Source organism: Syngnathus leptorhynchus, chromosome 7, assembly GCF_054491065.1.
Source record: "Syngnathus leptorhynchus isolate UIUO chromosome 7, UIUO_Slep, whole genome shotgun sequence".
NCBI classification, from domain to species: domain Eukaryota; kingdom Metazoa; phylum Chordata; class Actinopteri; order Syngnathiformes; family Syngnathidae; genus Syngnathus; species Syngnathus leptorhynchus.
Genome location: NC_141201.1, coordinates 7,903,541 through 7,920,436, shown reverse-complemented (window position 1 = coordinate 7,920,436; position 16,896 = coordinate 7,903,541). Strand labels below are relative to the sequence as shown.

At 38.9% G+C, this 16,896-nt stretch overlaps 2 protein-coding genes across 2 annotated transcripts; one reads left to right on the top strand and one right to left on the bottom strand.

The window, feature by feature from the left end:
* Positions 1-4,259: 4,259 nt before the first annotated feature.
* Positions 4,260-7,129, top strand: mrps22 (mitochondrial ribosomal protein S22). The gene is made up of 8 exons (XM_085915821.1): positions 4,260-4,407; positions 4,662-4,816; positions 4,901-5,065; positions 5,401-5,544; positions 5,714-5,797; positions 5,857-6,002; positions 6,109-6,217; positions 6,900-7,129. The coding sequence occupies exons 1-8, from the start codon at positions 4,281-4,283 to the stop codon at positions 6,990-6,992; spliced, it is 1,023 nt and encodes a 340-aa protein (XP_085771947.1). The 5' UTR covers positions 4,260-4,280; the 3' UTR covers positions 6,993-7,129.
* Positions 7,130-7,976: 847 nt separating this feature from the next.
* rbp2a (retinol binding protein 2a, cellular) lies at positions 7,977-9,444 on the bottom strand. The gene is made up of 4 exons (XM_085915823.1): positions 9,298-9,444; positions 8,578-8,756; positions 8,381-8,482; positions 7,977-8,107 (listed from the first exon to the last, which is right to left on the bottom strand). The coding sequence occupies exons 1-4, from the start codon at positions 9,368-9,370 to the stop codon at positions 8,054-8,056; spliced, it is 408 nt and encodes a 135-aa protein (XP_085771949.1). The 5' UTR covers positions 9,371-9,444; the 3' UTR covers positions 7,977-8,053.
* Positions 9,445-16,896: the final 7,452 nt, after the last annotated feature.

Here is a 16,896-nt window from a genome sequence, read left to right as displayed (position 1 = left end):
GCCAGACTTTCAATGGGCATGAAAATAGAGTCCGAAGTGGTTAGCTTCATAGTTCTGGGTTTGAATTTCATCTCGTGCTGGTGGCCTTCTTGCGTGGGGTTTGCATGTTCTCCCTATGCTGGGTGCTGCGGCTTCCTCTCACTTTTCTAAAACATGCATATTAGGTTAATTGAAGACTAAATTGTCCATTGGTGTGAAAGTGAATGGTCGCTTGTTTGTAGGTGCTTTCTCATCCCATGTGAAGGTTGGCCAGCATCCCTAAAACAGATTGTGTTAAACTATGGAGTTTTAAATGTGTTCACTTTATTTGGAATAAAATACACTCACACATGCACACACAAACCTGACCTTCTGCTCACCTTACTTCATCAAGTTGAAAGTCAAACCAACCTAGCTACACACACACACACACACACACACACACACACACACACACACACACACACACACACACACACACACACACACACACATCAGAAAGACCTCTGCGTCGCATTTGTTAACTCACGACTGGCTGAGTTCACAGGTTTGCATGCAACACGAGAGGCTGCCTGCCAGCCCAAGGCCCCCGCTCCCTCACTCTCACTTTGTTATTTTTATAATTTAAGATTGCATTGACCAAGGGATGAAGTGACAGGAGGAGCGTGGCACTGATAAGGCAGTTAATACTCTGCTTTCAAGAAGGTTAAAGGTCACCTTTGCTCCGCTGGGGAATGCAATGGTTGTTTTGAGAGACTATGATAATTTGGAGGGATAAAGAAGCTTCTTTCTATCATAAAGGGTAAAAACAAGGTGGAGGGTATTTCAGAGCAGAAGTTTTGTCGTAATAGAGGAAATACAGGGAGATTAGTCGTCGGATGTGGTCAGGCAAGTGCTATTGCTTCAGCATTGCCTTTGCGTTCCATCTGCAGTCCAGATGAAAAAAATAAATAAAAAAAGCTTTTTTCTAAATATGCTGCATCCCTTTATTTTGTCTTTGGTATTGATTAATGTGTGCACTCATTGCCCATAAAGTGAATCATTGCAATAATAAACTCTTGACACGTTTTTCGTTTAAAAAACAGACAGCGTGTATTATTTAGTGCTTTCTAGTGGTGAATTAATAGAATGCAATGTTCGAAATTGATACTGCATTCATTTTGAAGCACAGTGTCGCAGAGAGAACACATGTCGCAAGCCTTCTCAATGTTTTCAGCAGAGGTGGGAGGAAAATGTCATTACATATGACTTCTCGTCATTGCAAATTTGTGATGGGGTGATTTGCCTCCTACGGGTATCCGTAACAGAAAGATGGCGGAGAGACGTGGAATATAATTAGAGGCTGATAATTATACTGCATTATTTATGTTGATGTGTTAGAAGTTTAGACCCTATTCCTGTGTATTACTGAAATTGATCGTGGGTTTTTAAAATGACTGAACAATGATAAATCAAAGCCGTTTACACACTGTACCATTGATTTGAACTTTTATTTGGATTTTAAAGTTTATTAATGCTGTATTTATTAATAATGTAATACGGTCTAGTTTGTGTTCTATAGAGCCGGTCAGGAGTATTTTTTTTTTCTCTGTAAATATTTTCTAACCTAAATTTTATTTTTAATCTGAGCCTGACAGGCTCCACAAGCATGTTTAAAGCGTTCTTGAAAATTTTCATCCAGAAAATGTTACACGTGTGCAGATGACTGCTTGTCACGTTTATTTTGTTTACATATTCATCTGCAATGCAAATATTTAATACACTGAAATAACATCTAAAGACTCCTTCTTGCTGGCCTACAAATTGCAACGTATGGACATTCATATTCACATTAATGCGCAGCTTAAATATTTTTGCACAACACACACACTTGACATGTCCACCTGCATTGCTTCACCACTTATAACTGTACACGTGTTGATCATTCCCTGCTTGATAATTATGTCATGCTCTAGATATGTATGCAATGTAATACTACAGTTCAAAAGTTTGGGTTCCACTACATCCTTTTTTTCTTTTCAGTGATTATTTCTTTTTTCAATGAAGATAGTTAAATTTCCAGCTCCAAAATAGTTGTTTTTTTTATCACATTTTTTTATGTGGTAAAAAAAAACCTAAAAAAGACAGACTGCAAGACTGGCTGAGAGAGACAGACAGATAGTCTGAATGACTGAGTTTAGGTCACATGGTTACTTGTCTTCCTCCATCAGCAGTGTGACAGCTGCATACATCTGGCAGTATAGTTGGGGCCTCTTGCAGTTCAATCAACACATCATTCCACTGGTGTCTGTGCTTCTGGACAAACTGCTGCTAACGATTCACCTCATTACCCACTTAAACCACACCTCCATCTGCCCCAACAATGTATACTTCGGTAGATTAGTGAACTGGTGAGGTAGAGGTGTATCAATTTTAAGGAGAACCTAAATCCTGGAGAATATTTGTTTCGCGTCTGAGTGGCAGAGTATAACCTATAATTTTTGTTACCATCCATAAAAAAAAAAGTAAAAATAATAAAATAAATAAATAGATTACCGATATATTTGCAAGGAATAGAACAATATAATAACTGATAAATCCTAGAAATAGTATTAATCGAGACTGCCTCAGACAAAACTTGGCAACCTTGAGCAAGGCACCATGCCAGTTCATCTCTCAGCTCAAGTGGTGCTGCACAGTTTGCATTCCCCTTTCACTCTGATTTCTCCTCGCATGTCTGGATGTGTGCAGTGTTCAGCACAAATATAGAGCAGAATCTGAGTTTAATCATGACAGTAATTAAGAGTAAATAAGTAAACCCCATGACTGATGGTATTGTGGTAGTACATTTGCTTAACTAGTGTCATTGTGAGTGTGAATAGTTGCCCGTCTTCATCGCATATGTGTCCGACATTTGAATATAGTGACCATGCTCAAGATTCCCATGACCTTAAACATGATGAGCGGCTGAATTACTGCAATTCTTCTTTACTTCTACTGATAAGAGTGATATAGCTGTACTGCTACTGTGAATGAAGAACGTGGTGAGATTGCATAGCATGTGTGAACACAGGAGGTGAAAAGACCTTTGTTGCAGCCTGTGAAATTCTCTAAGGCAGTGATTCCCAACCAAATTGTAACATCTTCTGGTTGTTAAGGATTTTAGATGTTGCACTTTTGGTTGTGTCTAACACAATGAGTTGCCCTGCGTATGAAATGTCCTCCATAAATAATTTGTTAATTGTTTTTTGTCATTGTTGTTATTTTTTTATTGGTTATATTTGGTTGTGGACAAACTCCTGCTCCAGCCCATTTATCAGTAATACAATAAAGATTCAATATACTGCCACCTGTTGCAATTCATACAACAGTCATGGAATATAATGATGCACTAGACCAGCTTCGTGTTCAATTAAACGGACCCTGATTTTGCACTGTAATTTGTGTTAAACGTGTTTGAAAGTGGTAATACGTCAATATATTTTTATTGTGGTATAGATGAAATCACTTTGTGAAGAAACTGAGACAAAATCTAATATTTCTGCATTCAGAATTTTTCTGAACGTGACGCAAAATGAGTAGTGTGAGTAGTGCATTGGCTTAATAAATGTTCTGACATATTAGAGAGGAACGAGTGTGACTATAACGAGTAAAACAGCTTTATTACAGTGCCATCTTGTGGACAGAAACAGACAGAGGATTCATGCTTATAGTGAAACGATTTAATCACCAAGGAAAAAATTTGGAAAGTACATCAGGACTTTAAAAATATTTTCTGCATTTCAGCGGCCGCTCTGTCACAATAATGCGACCAGCGCGGTGCAGTTGCGCGGTCGGCGACGCGCTACAGTTGCGCGTTCGGCGGTGCGCTGCAGTTGCGCGATCGGACAAAAACGCGCAAATGACGGTTTTTTGTTTTTTTTTTTGCTTGGAACGGATTCATTTTTCCCCATTGTTTGTAATGTGAAAACATGATTCGGAATTTAACGATTCACTTCTCGAACAGCCTTCTGGAACGGATTGTGTTTGAAAACCGAGGCTCCACTGTATTAAGAAATAAAAGCATATAACAATTTCAGTTACAAGGGGAATCAAGGTATAAACCAAAATGTATTTTATAAACATTTGACTCGTTAAAATAGCCACTTATGGGGGCCGATCAAACTCATGAAACTGAAAAATAACGTACTGTACAAAAAGGGCAGTCTCCTTAACGGCATTGGGATGTTTCAAAAGAACAGAAGATGGCAGTAATGCAACGGCAGCGACAGTGTGCGTCAGCGTGGCGTAAAAGAAAATGAAACTAACAAAGAAGCAGAAAAATGGCAGCGCTCGGTACAGCACGGTGCTTACACCGAGGCTGCTCTTGGCTGCAAATTGTTCAGAGAAATAAAAACTTGCTCGTAAAATGTAGCACTCGGACTTTATGCATCGATACGCCAGACACCGGTATGTATTTTACACAGTCTGGATCATAACGTGCAATAGCGCAAACCATGTAATTGTAAAGCTGACCTTGTCGTGTGTCACAAATACAAAACATCCACATTTAGATTCGTTGTACAAACGATTAGATTTACAGTTTACCATCACAGCTTCTGCATTCTTTTCTGTTGCCAGCTAGATATTACAATGACATATTTTTACAGCGTTAATATTTGGTTGCTAGACCTTGATTATAATTGCATATTTCTTCTCCATAGTGCAAAACAATGCAAAGCCCCAGTTCACAGATCCAGTTGTGCAGGACATCCTGACCAAGATAACAGGCCTGGACCTGCAAAAGGTGTTCCGATCAGTAAAACAGGAGCTGAAGCCGCCAACGTATAAACTCATGACGGATGAACAGTTGGAGCAGGTTGGTGCCTTGAGTCACACTATCCTTTTCTTGCAGTCTCACACACACACGACTTGTTACTCAGTAGCCACTGTATGCTTTCAGGCGGTGAAGTTGGCCACAGAGAAAGCTCAAAAGATGCTGCAAATGCCACCTGTGTTACCTGAGAGAAAGCCCATCAGTGACATACTGTCTGTCGACAAGATTCTCGATGGCATGGATACAGCCAAATATGTCTTCACAGACATCACCTACAATATTCCAAACAGGGTAAGTATATTCAACTTCATCAGATAAACAAAAAGATAAAAAGAAACATTTTGGATAGACATTACCGCATCCGTTACCAGTGCAGAACTTCACTGAAAGCCAGTAAATAAAGTATCAGAAATGTCTCTCGGAATGATGTACAATAAGCAGTTCCATTTAAAGTTCAGCAACTATTTGTATCTCCTTTCCTGTTGTTAAATAAACATGCATTTTCTGCATATCTCTGAATCTATTTCGGAAATGTACAAAAATGATCATCACCTCTGTTTTGTAATAATTATTTTTTGCACCTTGTGTTGATGCATGGTTCATTTGTGCGTTTGTTTTGCCCTCAGGAAAGGTTCATTGTTGTGAGGGAGACCGACGGCACATTAAGAAAAGCCACCTGGGAGGAAAGAGACCGACTCATTCAGGTCTACTTTCCAAGAGATGGACGCAAAATCACTACGCCATTGCTCTTTAGTGAGAAAAACCTAAAGGTAAAAAAAATAGCCCATCAAAGCTGCTTTTTTCTTTCAAATGCTGCTGTGACTGTCACGACTATCAAACAACCAAATATAATGATGCTAAGAGTAATGACAGTTAAAACTCACAACCAGTTCCTTCTTTTTATTTCTTCTTTTGCTTGCATACTTTCTTTTCTACTAGATGGTGTTCGCTCAGGACCGCCACGAGGATGTGTTGGACCTGTGTCTGGTCCAGTTTGAACCTGACTCATCACAGTACATCAAGGTAAGCTGAGTGCCTCGCCATAGCAACCGAACTACAAACTTGACATCCATTTGTGTCAGGTGCACGCCGCCACCTATGAAGATCTGGACAAACATGGGAAATATGAGCTTCTTCGTTCTACTCGGCACTTTGGAGGTATGGCCTGGTACCTGCTCAACGCTCGCAGGATTGATGGCCTCATTGTGGACATGCTGAAGAAAGAATTGTGAGTTTAATAGATGGCTTTCTTCTATTGCACGTTGCTCTTCGACAGATTTTTTTTGGGTGTTTACAGTGTTTGGTTCAGGCAGAATTGTTTTTTTCTGATTCAGACTGCAGGACGCAGTAAGGCTCGTGTCTCTCTTCCACCTGGTCCACCCTCACAGCGAGTCGGCACTGGAAGCTTCCAGACTTCAGGCTGCAGACATTGACCTTGTCAAGGTGAGAACACTAGCCGTCATGAGCTTTTAAGATTAGGTTGATATCTTCTACTCCTACTGAGGCAGTTCTTTTTAACATTTCTATTTCTCATAGCCTTTTTTGTTTTCTTTTTATTGTCATGTGAACATTTAACAACAAGTACTGCGACTTGTTAGTATGCATTTCAGCAAGCACCAGTCTCATCAGTTTCAAATTATTTCAATGATGAGTGTGGGTTTCTAAAACATTTGACTGTGCTGTGTCTATAGACCAACAAATATCTTTTAAGACGCTTCTGTTGTACTCCAAAAACAAAACAATGCCTGATTTTCATTGTTTAATTGTTGGTTTTAGTTGGAGCCCGATGATTATAGCTCTTTTCAACATTGGCCCACATTTGACCAATTATTCTATTAGTCTCTCATAAAACAGTACTCACCTGCTGAAGGGTGTCCTTACACTATTTGTCCACTAGATAGGGCTGTGACTTCATTTACCCCTCAAGTCTTCTCAGTGACAACTACAGCCATAAATCATGTGTCTGTCTGACAAGGCATGATTTGTTTTTGTTTTTTTTACCTTACATTGCAAAAGTCTTTAAGTTGTTCCACCTGTACAATAACCTCCCTCCAATGTGCAGCAACAATTATGTGTTTGTGTTTGCATGACAGTAATAAACAAATCTATATTGCTGTCTCAACAGATCTATGCCAAAAAGGAATCCCAGAGGTCTGGCTACATTGACTTGGCCTTGCAGGCATATGAACAGTCGCAGTCAAACAGCGCTGCTGTCTAATTGACCCATTCTCATTTGGAATTCTGCAATTTATGGAAACAAATACATGTCAGTTGTTCTAAGAGTTTCTATCCTAACCACATTGTGTACGTAAGTGAACAAACTGAAAGTCACTCAATAAAACAAATGTCTTTGTATCTCTGGGTAATTGGAATATGTCCAGGTCTGCCAAAAGTGAAAAACAATTGACAATCTTATTACGTAACACAAACATAAACACAAAAAATATGCCAGTGATGCTTGCCTGTATAATTATGAATGCACATATGCAGGACTTTAGGATGATGTCCATCCTCCATCTTGACAATGACGGTAGTTCTAACTGAAGCAAAATAATCCTCCCTCTAAAGCATGACGCTATTGCAAAATTCTGAAACCTAGACTGAATCTTTGGGTCGTAATCCTGAGGTATATTTGGCAAAACTGATCAAACACTAAGGCCACATCCTCAGTCAAGGCAACATTTGTTTTCATTTTTTTTATAATGTCACAAAAACCTGGCAATTGTTCAAAAGTGTGTTGACTTTTTATCTTCACTTTAAATACATGACTGCATTTAGCTTTATATATATTTTTTGCTTGCAAATATACAGACACTCGTCCTCAAAAATCCCAATGTCAGTCATTATTATCGGGTCGCTGTCGTCTGAACTCAAATAAACATTGAACATTTGGACCTTGCACCTTAAGTTAATGATGTAACGATTGAGCCAAATCACTTGACACGTTTCTCTCACTAAACTATTAAACCCACATTTGAGTTACTATATGTATGCCATATCCACCCCAAGATCCTCCCAAACGTTGTCGGCCCCGAGCTACAATAAAATAAATAATACAATAACAGTGTAAATATGAGAGCAACAATAAATCTAAATAATGCACATTTGTGCGTGTGGCCTGTTTTCGCTCTGGTTTAAATAATGAACGCGATCCAAACAAAATCTTGTGTTTTGGTAATAAAGGCTTGGAGGGAAAAAAAAGTTCACTGTGTTGTCAGTTTATTACTTTCAATGTTATAAATAGATTGTATCGTGCAATTTCGGAGACTTAAGCACATCTTACTGGGCCTTCTTAAAAACTTGGAGACAGACTTTGTCCAGTACGTGGATCTCCTAAAAGAGAGGACACACACCTTTAGACCAACACTGGCAAGAAATCTTGTGTCTTATGTCACCTGTCAGATCTTTTATCTCGAATCTTCTGATAATACAGAATCGTTTTATTGTTATTGCCTCAAACCGTGTTCGGAAAGATTCTATCGAGGGAATATGTTTTACGTGTCTTGCTGTCACTTTCTTGTTTCTCAGGGTAATTAAGTTGGTCGAAATAACATTTTGTTTTGTTTTCCTTTGAATTTCTGCATGATGACATTTCTCTTTTCGTACCAGATGTAGCAGATCTCCCTCGATCCAGTGTTTCCAACCACGGTTTTCCTTTTCCCCCTTCTGAACACACACCAGTTTGTCCCCATCCCAGGTGACCAGGGTCTGTGACGTGGCAAAAATAAGCATCCATTAATCTGTGAGTACATGTTCACGAGTTTCTTTAGAAAAGCAGTATTGGGGCAACCAATCGTCCTTACCATGACTTTTCGGTTGTCAAGACCCTTTGTCTGCTCTTCGAACTCCACCCCTACAGTAAAGTTAACCTCATAGTTTCTGAAGGTGCTCAACGTCTTTGTTTCAAACTTGTCTCCGTTCTGAACTATGATTTTTGTCTGGTGCAGCTTGGAAGCGATTGTTCTGGTGGCAAAGTCGAGGTCTGGATACAAGAATGAAGGAAAACTGCATGTTGGTAGTGAACACACTGTGATTCCTATCTGCATACTCTGAAAACATAATCAAAATGTTCAAATGTCTTTTGTTAAACTATTTACCAATCCAAAAGAGTTTGAGCTCATTTCAATGATAGTGATATTTGTTAGAGTTATAAAGCCATGAACTTAACCATGTGAAAAATTGGACACATCATCAGAATTGATGATTAGAAAAAGAACCGTGGGGTAAGAAATAACATTAACCTTTTCTCGTTTAATAAGCGGGCAAGCATGCAAATTAATATTTGTTTGTGTCCGTCCTGTTAATAAAAAGGCACACTTTAGAGAAATCATATCCCCGTGGCTAAAATAATTTTGTAAGATGGGTTCTAAAAATCATTTGAAAATGTAAAAACTAGCAGAGATTTTTAAAATGACATTTTCCCATATGTATCTGTCTTTATTATTATATTTTTAGTTCACGGCATCGTCTTTACCGTTCACTGCATTGAGGGAATAAGATGATATATTTGAATGGCAACTTACCGAGGGCTTTCATGACATCATCAAAGTTTTTATTGCTCACCATCTCCCACTTTCCATTGTAATCTGCAGGCATGTTGAATGTGCGTGTGTGTCGAAGTAGTGGTTACTTCTCAAGTTGGTTGTCACGGCGAGAAAGAATTATGCAGTCCAAATCTTTTTGTAGACACTGTGCGTGCGCGTGCATGTGGGTGGGTGTGTTTGTCAAAGGACAGGGTCCGCCTGATAATTGCCTTGAGCCAGTACATATAGTAGGTACTTTGAGATATCTGAAAGGTCAGGTGCTCGCTCCATGAACATTCTACTGTGAGTGCATGTACATCACTTCTCATCTTGGTGAATGTACGTGTGTGTGAGTGTGTGTGTATACTTGCATGGACATGCTGGTGAAAATTCCAATTCCTACTCCATCCCAATGGCCTGGCAGAAAAATTTAACTCGCTTGTATTGACTTTCAAGTGTCACATGTAATGCAATATGGTTTTACTTTGAAGCATATTCACAACATTATAGAAATTAGAGTAAGATATCTGGTCGACGAAATGCCATGTAGATGTTCAGATGTCATGCACGCAGAAACAAGTGGCAATTGTTTCCTTTACAATATTTTTACAGACAAAAATATTGCTGTAGACAATTTTTTGGGGTCGTGATAGGAGATTGATTTTTGACCTGCCTCGTGTAACGTGTTGTCAGACATGATAAGATAAGTGACGACGACACAGTGATAACAACTGTGAGAAAATAAAAATGACCTAATTTCCCCTTGGGAACGACAAAGGTCATTGGACACAATATGTGAAAGAAGACCACAAAAATGCAATTGCTGCTCAGATTTGCTTTTTTTTTTTTTTTCTTTCCATCTGTCTTTCTATCCCAGTCCTCTTTCTATTAGTTTTGGCAGCAGGAGACAATTACTCGTAAAGTATTCTCACTAAATGGATGAAAACGTACAGTAAATTTGTTAGCCAGTTGAAAGAACAAAGTTGAACACTTACAGACCGTATCAATGAAAAAATCAATTAATTTTGTCTTTTTTTTCTTTTTAAGTAGAGTACAGATTCGCTATTGAATTTAAATTACCCTTCATTTTTTTCTTTTAATAATAACATTCTATTTATGTAATGCATAATTAATTCCCTTGTCTGTGGATAAGGCTTATTGCCTTACTATTTTTGTGGTATTTCAGTTTGATGCTTTAATACATTAATAATGACTATTACGAGATGAATCCATTCATATTAATTTGTTTCTACTTACTTTTCATGAGTTTTTGCCGTGTCCCTCAGCTCTTTCCCACATTCCAAAAAACACCAACTGGCTGGCGAACAGTCCAGGAAACAGAGTATACACTGCTTCCTACCCAAAGTTTGCTGGGAAGGGCTCCAGCTCACCCGCACTCCTAATGAGGACAAGCAGTATAGAAAATGGTTGGATGGATGAGTCACTTTGGCATCATAATGGCACAACCCGTCTGTTGTTCATCCTCCGTGATCCAGGTGAGCAGATGGACAAACAAATGTAAATTAAGCTGCTCAGTGCTTTCCCCCCTTTATTAGCTGTCTGACATTGGAGGAGGGGACGTGATTAATAATATAAAAAATAAGAGCAAATAAAAGGTAGCAAATGAATTTTGGCCAGCCACATCTTGAGTGATAGTGAAATTGGTGCAACTATATTATCATCATTTTTTTCCTGTAAAATGTTTTGACTCAAATTAAAAAAATAGTTACGATTAGAAATTATTATTTTCTGCATGCATAGAATTCTAATGTTTATAATGTTCACTTGACCCCCTCACGTTCAAGTGTTTTTTCACATTTTGACCACACGAGGACAATGTTGCTACACAGGAGCCAAGTCCGCAAGCTTTTGTGCATATGGATAGTCCACTTGAGAGTGAAACAGCACCACATGTTATCCTGTGATCAATGTTCAGATGACACAAAACCATCTGCCAACCAAGGGCCAGCAAGGCCGAAATCTGTTCACTGTGGTGTGTAGTGTGAACGGGTTGAGTGAAGCTGCTTTCTTATGATAACTTCTCCTGTGAGGTGAAAACACATTTTTGATTTACAAATGAAAACCCGGATGCATAAATAAATAATCATCTAATGTTCAATGTTTTCAAACACATACCAGACTGTAAATGTAACTGATTGGTACAAATTTTCACATGCATGCGAGGATCTATACTTAGATGTTTGCACCAGGGCATCCTAAATTTGTGCAACTGCAATTTGGGAGTATTTTTAATAATGAAGTAGTTTCATATTAAATTCTGCCAAACAGACTCCTAATGGCACATCCTGCACTTCATAACCTTGCAAAGCGCGCGCGCACACACACACACACACACACACACACACACACACACACACACACACACACACACACACACACACACACACACACACACACACACACACACACACACACACACACACATGCTTGTGTTCCATATTGCAGTCCCCTGAGTGTTGATCTTTTTAGCCCTCGATCTCAATGTAATCATTCAGCAGAGATGCAACGCGGCACACCTTTAATGTTTTGTGCGACTGGATAAAATTGACTTCATTAACGTGGAGCTCAGTGCTACATGTTTGCATCCACTATCAACTCCACCACTGGCCTTGTCATCTCTTCTATGTCTCTATGTCATTCTTGTTTCAAAGGATCACAAGGTTTCATGAATCAGTGTCCTCCGAGAAGACAAATGACTGAGAGGTCTGCTCTTTGTTATGAAAGGTATACTTGTGTATTCTCAGCAGTGACGCAATAGCTATAAATTTGTCATGAATTTTCATCCCACTCATGGACAAGACTGATGCACGACTTGGATTTTGCTGTGTACTTTGATGTACCGCCACAACAACAAAGAAGCCCAGCACATTTTAATGGCTATGCCTTTTATCTTCCTTATTGAAGCTATTTTTTTTGAAGGGTGGGGGAAATTCCTAACAATAATACAGTGTTATATGCATCAGTGCTACCTGAAAAGTAGTAATAGCATGTCTGCTGCATGCAATCACAGAAAATAACTACCACTTTTATTTCAGACAGAAAACAAATGTGACAAGGTTTGAGTGATTTTTGTTCGTGTTGTTTTCACCGAGCAGTGGAAAAAAGGTTCACTTAGGTAGTTAAGTGAAGTTTGAGTTTGCATTTGTTCAACTTGTTCAACTTGTGGTTGGTGATAGTCACTGACAATTAATGATGCTCAGTCCAAGTTGAGACAATCTTCATATGGTTGAGGATCAAGAATTAAGGAGTGAGGAGGTGTAATCAACAATGATTTTTACTAGCTTGTGATTTCAAAATTAGTTATTCATTATTTGTGTTTATGTCATATGAGGCGACCATAAATTTCTTTCGGCTCACAGTTATAGCAACGATCCCCTTTTGCTGAATGTTATATGGCTATGAATTACAATGTATGGTAAAATCTCTATCGCACATAGTTTTATGGGTGAAATTGCAAAATAAAAATGAAATTATCTCACAAATCTGAGATGCTAGGGGGGAAAACATGACCTTTTTAAAATCAGTGACAAAAGTTCATTTAGGGACACAAAAAGCCATTTCAGATTCCAATTTGCTGTTGACTGTTGTTATAGTTGTCCTTAGGCTGCATCTACCATTTCCAAAGTTAAAGCATTACATTTATGGTTATCGCCTGAATAGATTAACCTCAATGACTACATGAATCATTTATCGGAATTTCAACCAAGTCTCTGTTTGATTCAACTTGTTCAAATGTAAATTCAACACACCAGTCTTGGTTTTCCATTTCAAGCAGTTTACGTCATGAGAAATCTTTCTTACATTCCAACCACAGCAGCAGAGAAGGCAAAGCCAATCAGGATGATTGTGAATATTATACTTTTTATGCCACCCTGCAAGAAGAAAACTATTCATTCAAACCATTTACCCTCTTTTTAAATTGCCCTGCCTTTCTTTACTCGTGGTTCCATTGGAGAATGCTTTGGCTCTTTCCACCTAGAAGAAAACACATGATTATTGCAAAGTGATAGTGAATTATTGTTTCTGCATGTTGATTTTCTTGGTCACTGGTCATAGCTTAGAAGATATGTCCACAATGTATCTTGCCATAAATATTTATGCATGTTCCATGCACTCTTGCCTGTGGTTGTTTATCAGTTATGGATGTTAAATGGCTGAGCCTGCCTGACCACCATCTCTCAGTAACATGCTTGCTTTGATCAATTGCTCACCAGGCTCCATCTGAGGCCTACTTATAAGCAGCACAAATCAATCCTATGTTCCACCTCTACCAGTGCCATCCTGTTCCCTCGGGATAAATGTTGCCTTTTAACCTCCACCAATGCATGTAATGTGCCCTCTTCTGCACCATCACTAGAAAGCAACAGCATCCTCATAACCATGTTGAGAAAATCCCATTCAAGCACTGTCACGTGTGTGTGTCATACACAAGTTTTTGGGGAAGTTTGGGATGGCATGTTCAGTGGGAATTGATGCTAAATTTTTCATGTTTTCTCAATAATTCTATTGGGTTGCAAAGAGGCCTCGCCTCGTTTCCCACAGAAACCATGGGACTGATTGCAGGAACCTGGAAAGAGTTTCTCTATTTTTTGCTTCTCTGCTCTGAAATTGGCCCGGATAGTGATGCATTATGTATTTGGTTTCCTATGTGGAGCAGAAAAGGGCTGCGGGTCCTAAGGGATCAGCGGAGGACAGGGTTCCCAGATTCACATTCTGCTGCATGCATGGGGCCACGCACGTCAAAGGAAAAAAAAAATGGATGAGAGATTATTTTATTGTACTGTCATGTTTTGCTGTTAGAGGGCAACTGAATGGAATGCGATTCTGGTATTCATTTTAAAGGTGAAATGTGGAAAATGTGATGACATTTTGTCTTTAGATCCATCTATCCATCCATCCATCCAGATATTGTACACATGAATTTTTGCATTGGTTCTGAAGATTCCAACGTGCAAACAATTTGAATACATGCTCAAAGACAACTAGACGGAAGTCAACATGAGAGGAAGATAAAATGCAGAAAGAGAAGAAAGAAGCAGGGAGAAAAATAAACCCAAGGAACGGCAGACTTATTGTATATTCCTCCGTAAGGCATGTGAACATCATCAGCACCGCTGATGCGTGGCGTGGGAGTTGAATGAGGAAACTCTGGTCTGGGTTCACGTCTAATTTTTCTTACTTATTTGGCCTTTCCGCTTGCGAAGCTTTCAATCTCACAGGCCTTTAGGGGGTCCAGATTATCTCTTTCGTTTGGAGGAAAATGAGCTGAGCTGAAAGCTACATTACCCCAGCCTTATGTGAGCTCATTTTTCCCACACCGCCATTAGCTCACTAAAGCCATTTGGAGATGCACAGTGAAGTGTCTACATGTTCATCAGAGAGTGCCTGGCATTCCTTCAGTCAATTACCGTCCAAATGGTCTCTGGGTGATTATTCATTCCCCGGGCTTTTGTGTCTGCACCACAGCAACAAATATGTGGATGAGAGTTTTGAGTCCATTTTACTTTGACTTTTTATCAAGTCATTTCTTTCACACATTAAAAGATGCCTGCATTGTGTTTCCTATGTGGAGTGAGAGTTGTAGATCCATGTTGTAGTTTAAGTAAAAAAAAAAAAAAAACTCCAGCCATAATCCCCTGATCTCAATCCGATCGAGAACCTGTGAGTGATCTTTGAAGGAAAGATCAGAGGGTGACCGGCAGCATAGCCTGTGGAATGAAATTCTTGCATATCATTATAGGGCTTTTTCTTACAATGCGGTGTTTGGCTCTCAAATGGGAAGTCGAGTGCGGTTGGGAAAGATACTTGGCCAAGTGTACTCCTACTTTGTGTCTTGGGGTGAACTTTTTTACACGAGGCATATTTTATTCAGCAATTCCAGAATATAGCTCACGCAAAGGTGGTGTCTCACTTAGCAGTGGCGAATGCTTCAGAGTGTTTGCAATTTTTTTTTCAAGGTTTAAAAAGGTTGCAAAGTATCTTTAATTCATAACGTCCGTTTCAAAATCGTAACGCAATTAAATTTTGGTGCGTACATCAATTATTTATTTCTACTTTGTCGTCAATCCATCTTGCACTCTGACATTAGTACTTTGCCTTGCTATCGTGGATTTGTAATAACAATGCTGTTCTCCTTGAGGTAAGCAGAAAATGCTGTGCACATGGCTTTGTCTTGCCTTGATTATGTTCATATCGATTTCCATTAAACTCAGCCAATATCTCACTACGCTTCTTTATGTTGCTCTTTTAAAGGCGGTCCAAACACTATTCGGTGATTATCTGTTTTATCCCGTAGTTTTAGCCTTTTAAATCTGCTTCTGTCTTTTCCGGTTGTCCCTGGCCCAGGCTGCACTGTCTCGGCTAACGTTTATTGCCAGTTATGGACTCTATGAATAATTGATCCTGAATCTATTTAAGAACCTGACTAGGACAAATGGTACAGGGCAGCTCTGGCCAATAATCTCTCCCTCCACTGCACAAATAGGGGTCTTCTCCACCAGCATGTCTGCAGTCATTTTTCTTGCCTTTTATATACTATCATAAGCTTTTCTTTCCAATCCTTTCCTATTTTTCTCTTGCACCCTAACTTATTCCACTTACCCAACAAAAAGTGAAAGCATTACAAAGAGCATGTCAACCTTTTTGAAGATGTTGTCACGCCTACACCTTTCACGTCACTGCTGTTTCCTTGCGGTCTCCTAGTGAACTGGTCCTTTTGAGTCACAGCCAAGTGAGCATTTAAAAACTGCCTTTTAGTAATTCCAAAATAGTGTGTACTGTATTCCTAGTATGTTGCACAAAGTCCGGCCATAAATGCTTGTTCCCTTATAACGATGTTATGATTTACATAACCAAGTTGTATTCAGTGTGACATAATTATAAAAAAATAGAAACTACCTCTGAAACAACTGTAAGCAACAATGCGATGATGCCTTAACTACTTAGCGATTCTCTTCATCAATACCACTCGATATAAAAAATGAGTTAAGTCACATATAAAATGAGTACTGTTTAATAAAAGTGATAGCGTACACAAATGAAACGGATTTGTTCTGTGCTCTGCTTTGCCAATGACATTTTTGGAGGATAAGCCATCTTTTGTGCCGCCTAACCACCCAAATGAACAGAAAGGCAGGCATCTCTTACAATAAATTCAACATTCAAACTCAGACCAAAATAATCAGTCAAAGACCACAAGGGTTCCAAATAAATTCTGGCATGATTCATTTTTGGTGACAACATCTTTGCTGTTATATTCAGCCAATTCTGGTTTCTGATCCCAGCCAATTGTTGAGTGTCAGAAAACTAAGCCATTAAGCCATTGAGCTTGAGGTACAAGAAAAGAAGAACATTATGATATTTTATTTTATTTTGATATTAGCGTCTATGCTATTTATATATAATGTATATTGTACATAGAGTGCATAATATAAATAGTCCGGTAATGTGGTAACATTATAGCAATGGTACATCTTTTATCTTTGGTTATTTGTATTATTTTGATGAAGAGACTGATCAAGAATTGTTCATATCCAGGCATGTACGTTTCCTACAAAAGACTAAACTGGAGCCGATCCC

Bases quoted from the DNA above. Each gene is read 5' to 3' on its own strand.
- mrps22 (XM_085915821.1), top strand. From the start codon at position 4,281: ATGGCAGCGCTCGGTACAGCACGGTGCTTACACCGAGGCTGCTCTTGG. The intron at 4,408-4,661 runs GTATGTATTTTA...TCTTCTCCATAG, and splicing joins CATCGATACGCCAGACACCG to TGCAAAACAATGCAAAGCCC. The intron at 6,218-6,899 runs GTGAGAACACTA...CTGTCTCAACAG, and splicing joins CAGACATTGACCTTGTCAAG to ATCTATGCCAAAAAGGAATC.
- rbp2a (XM_085915823.1), bottom strand. From the start codon at position 9,370: ATGCCTGCAGATTACAATGGAAAGTGGGAGATGGTGAGCAATAAAAAC. The intron at 8,757-9,297 runs GTAAGTTGCCAT...TCTTGTATCCAG, and splicing joins TGATGTCATGAAAGCCCTCG to ACCTCGACTTTGCCACCAGA. The intron at 8,108-8,380 runs GTACGAAAAGAG...CCTCTCTTTTAG, and splicing joins AGGGAGATCTGCTACATCTG to GAGATCCACGTACTGGACAA.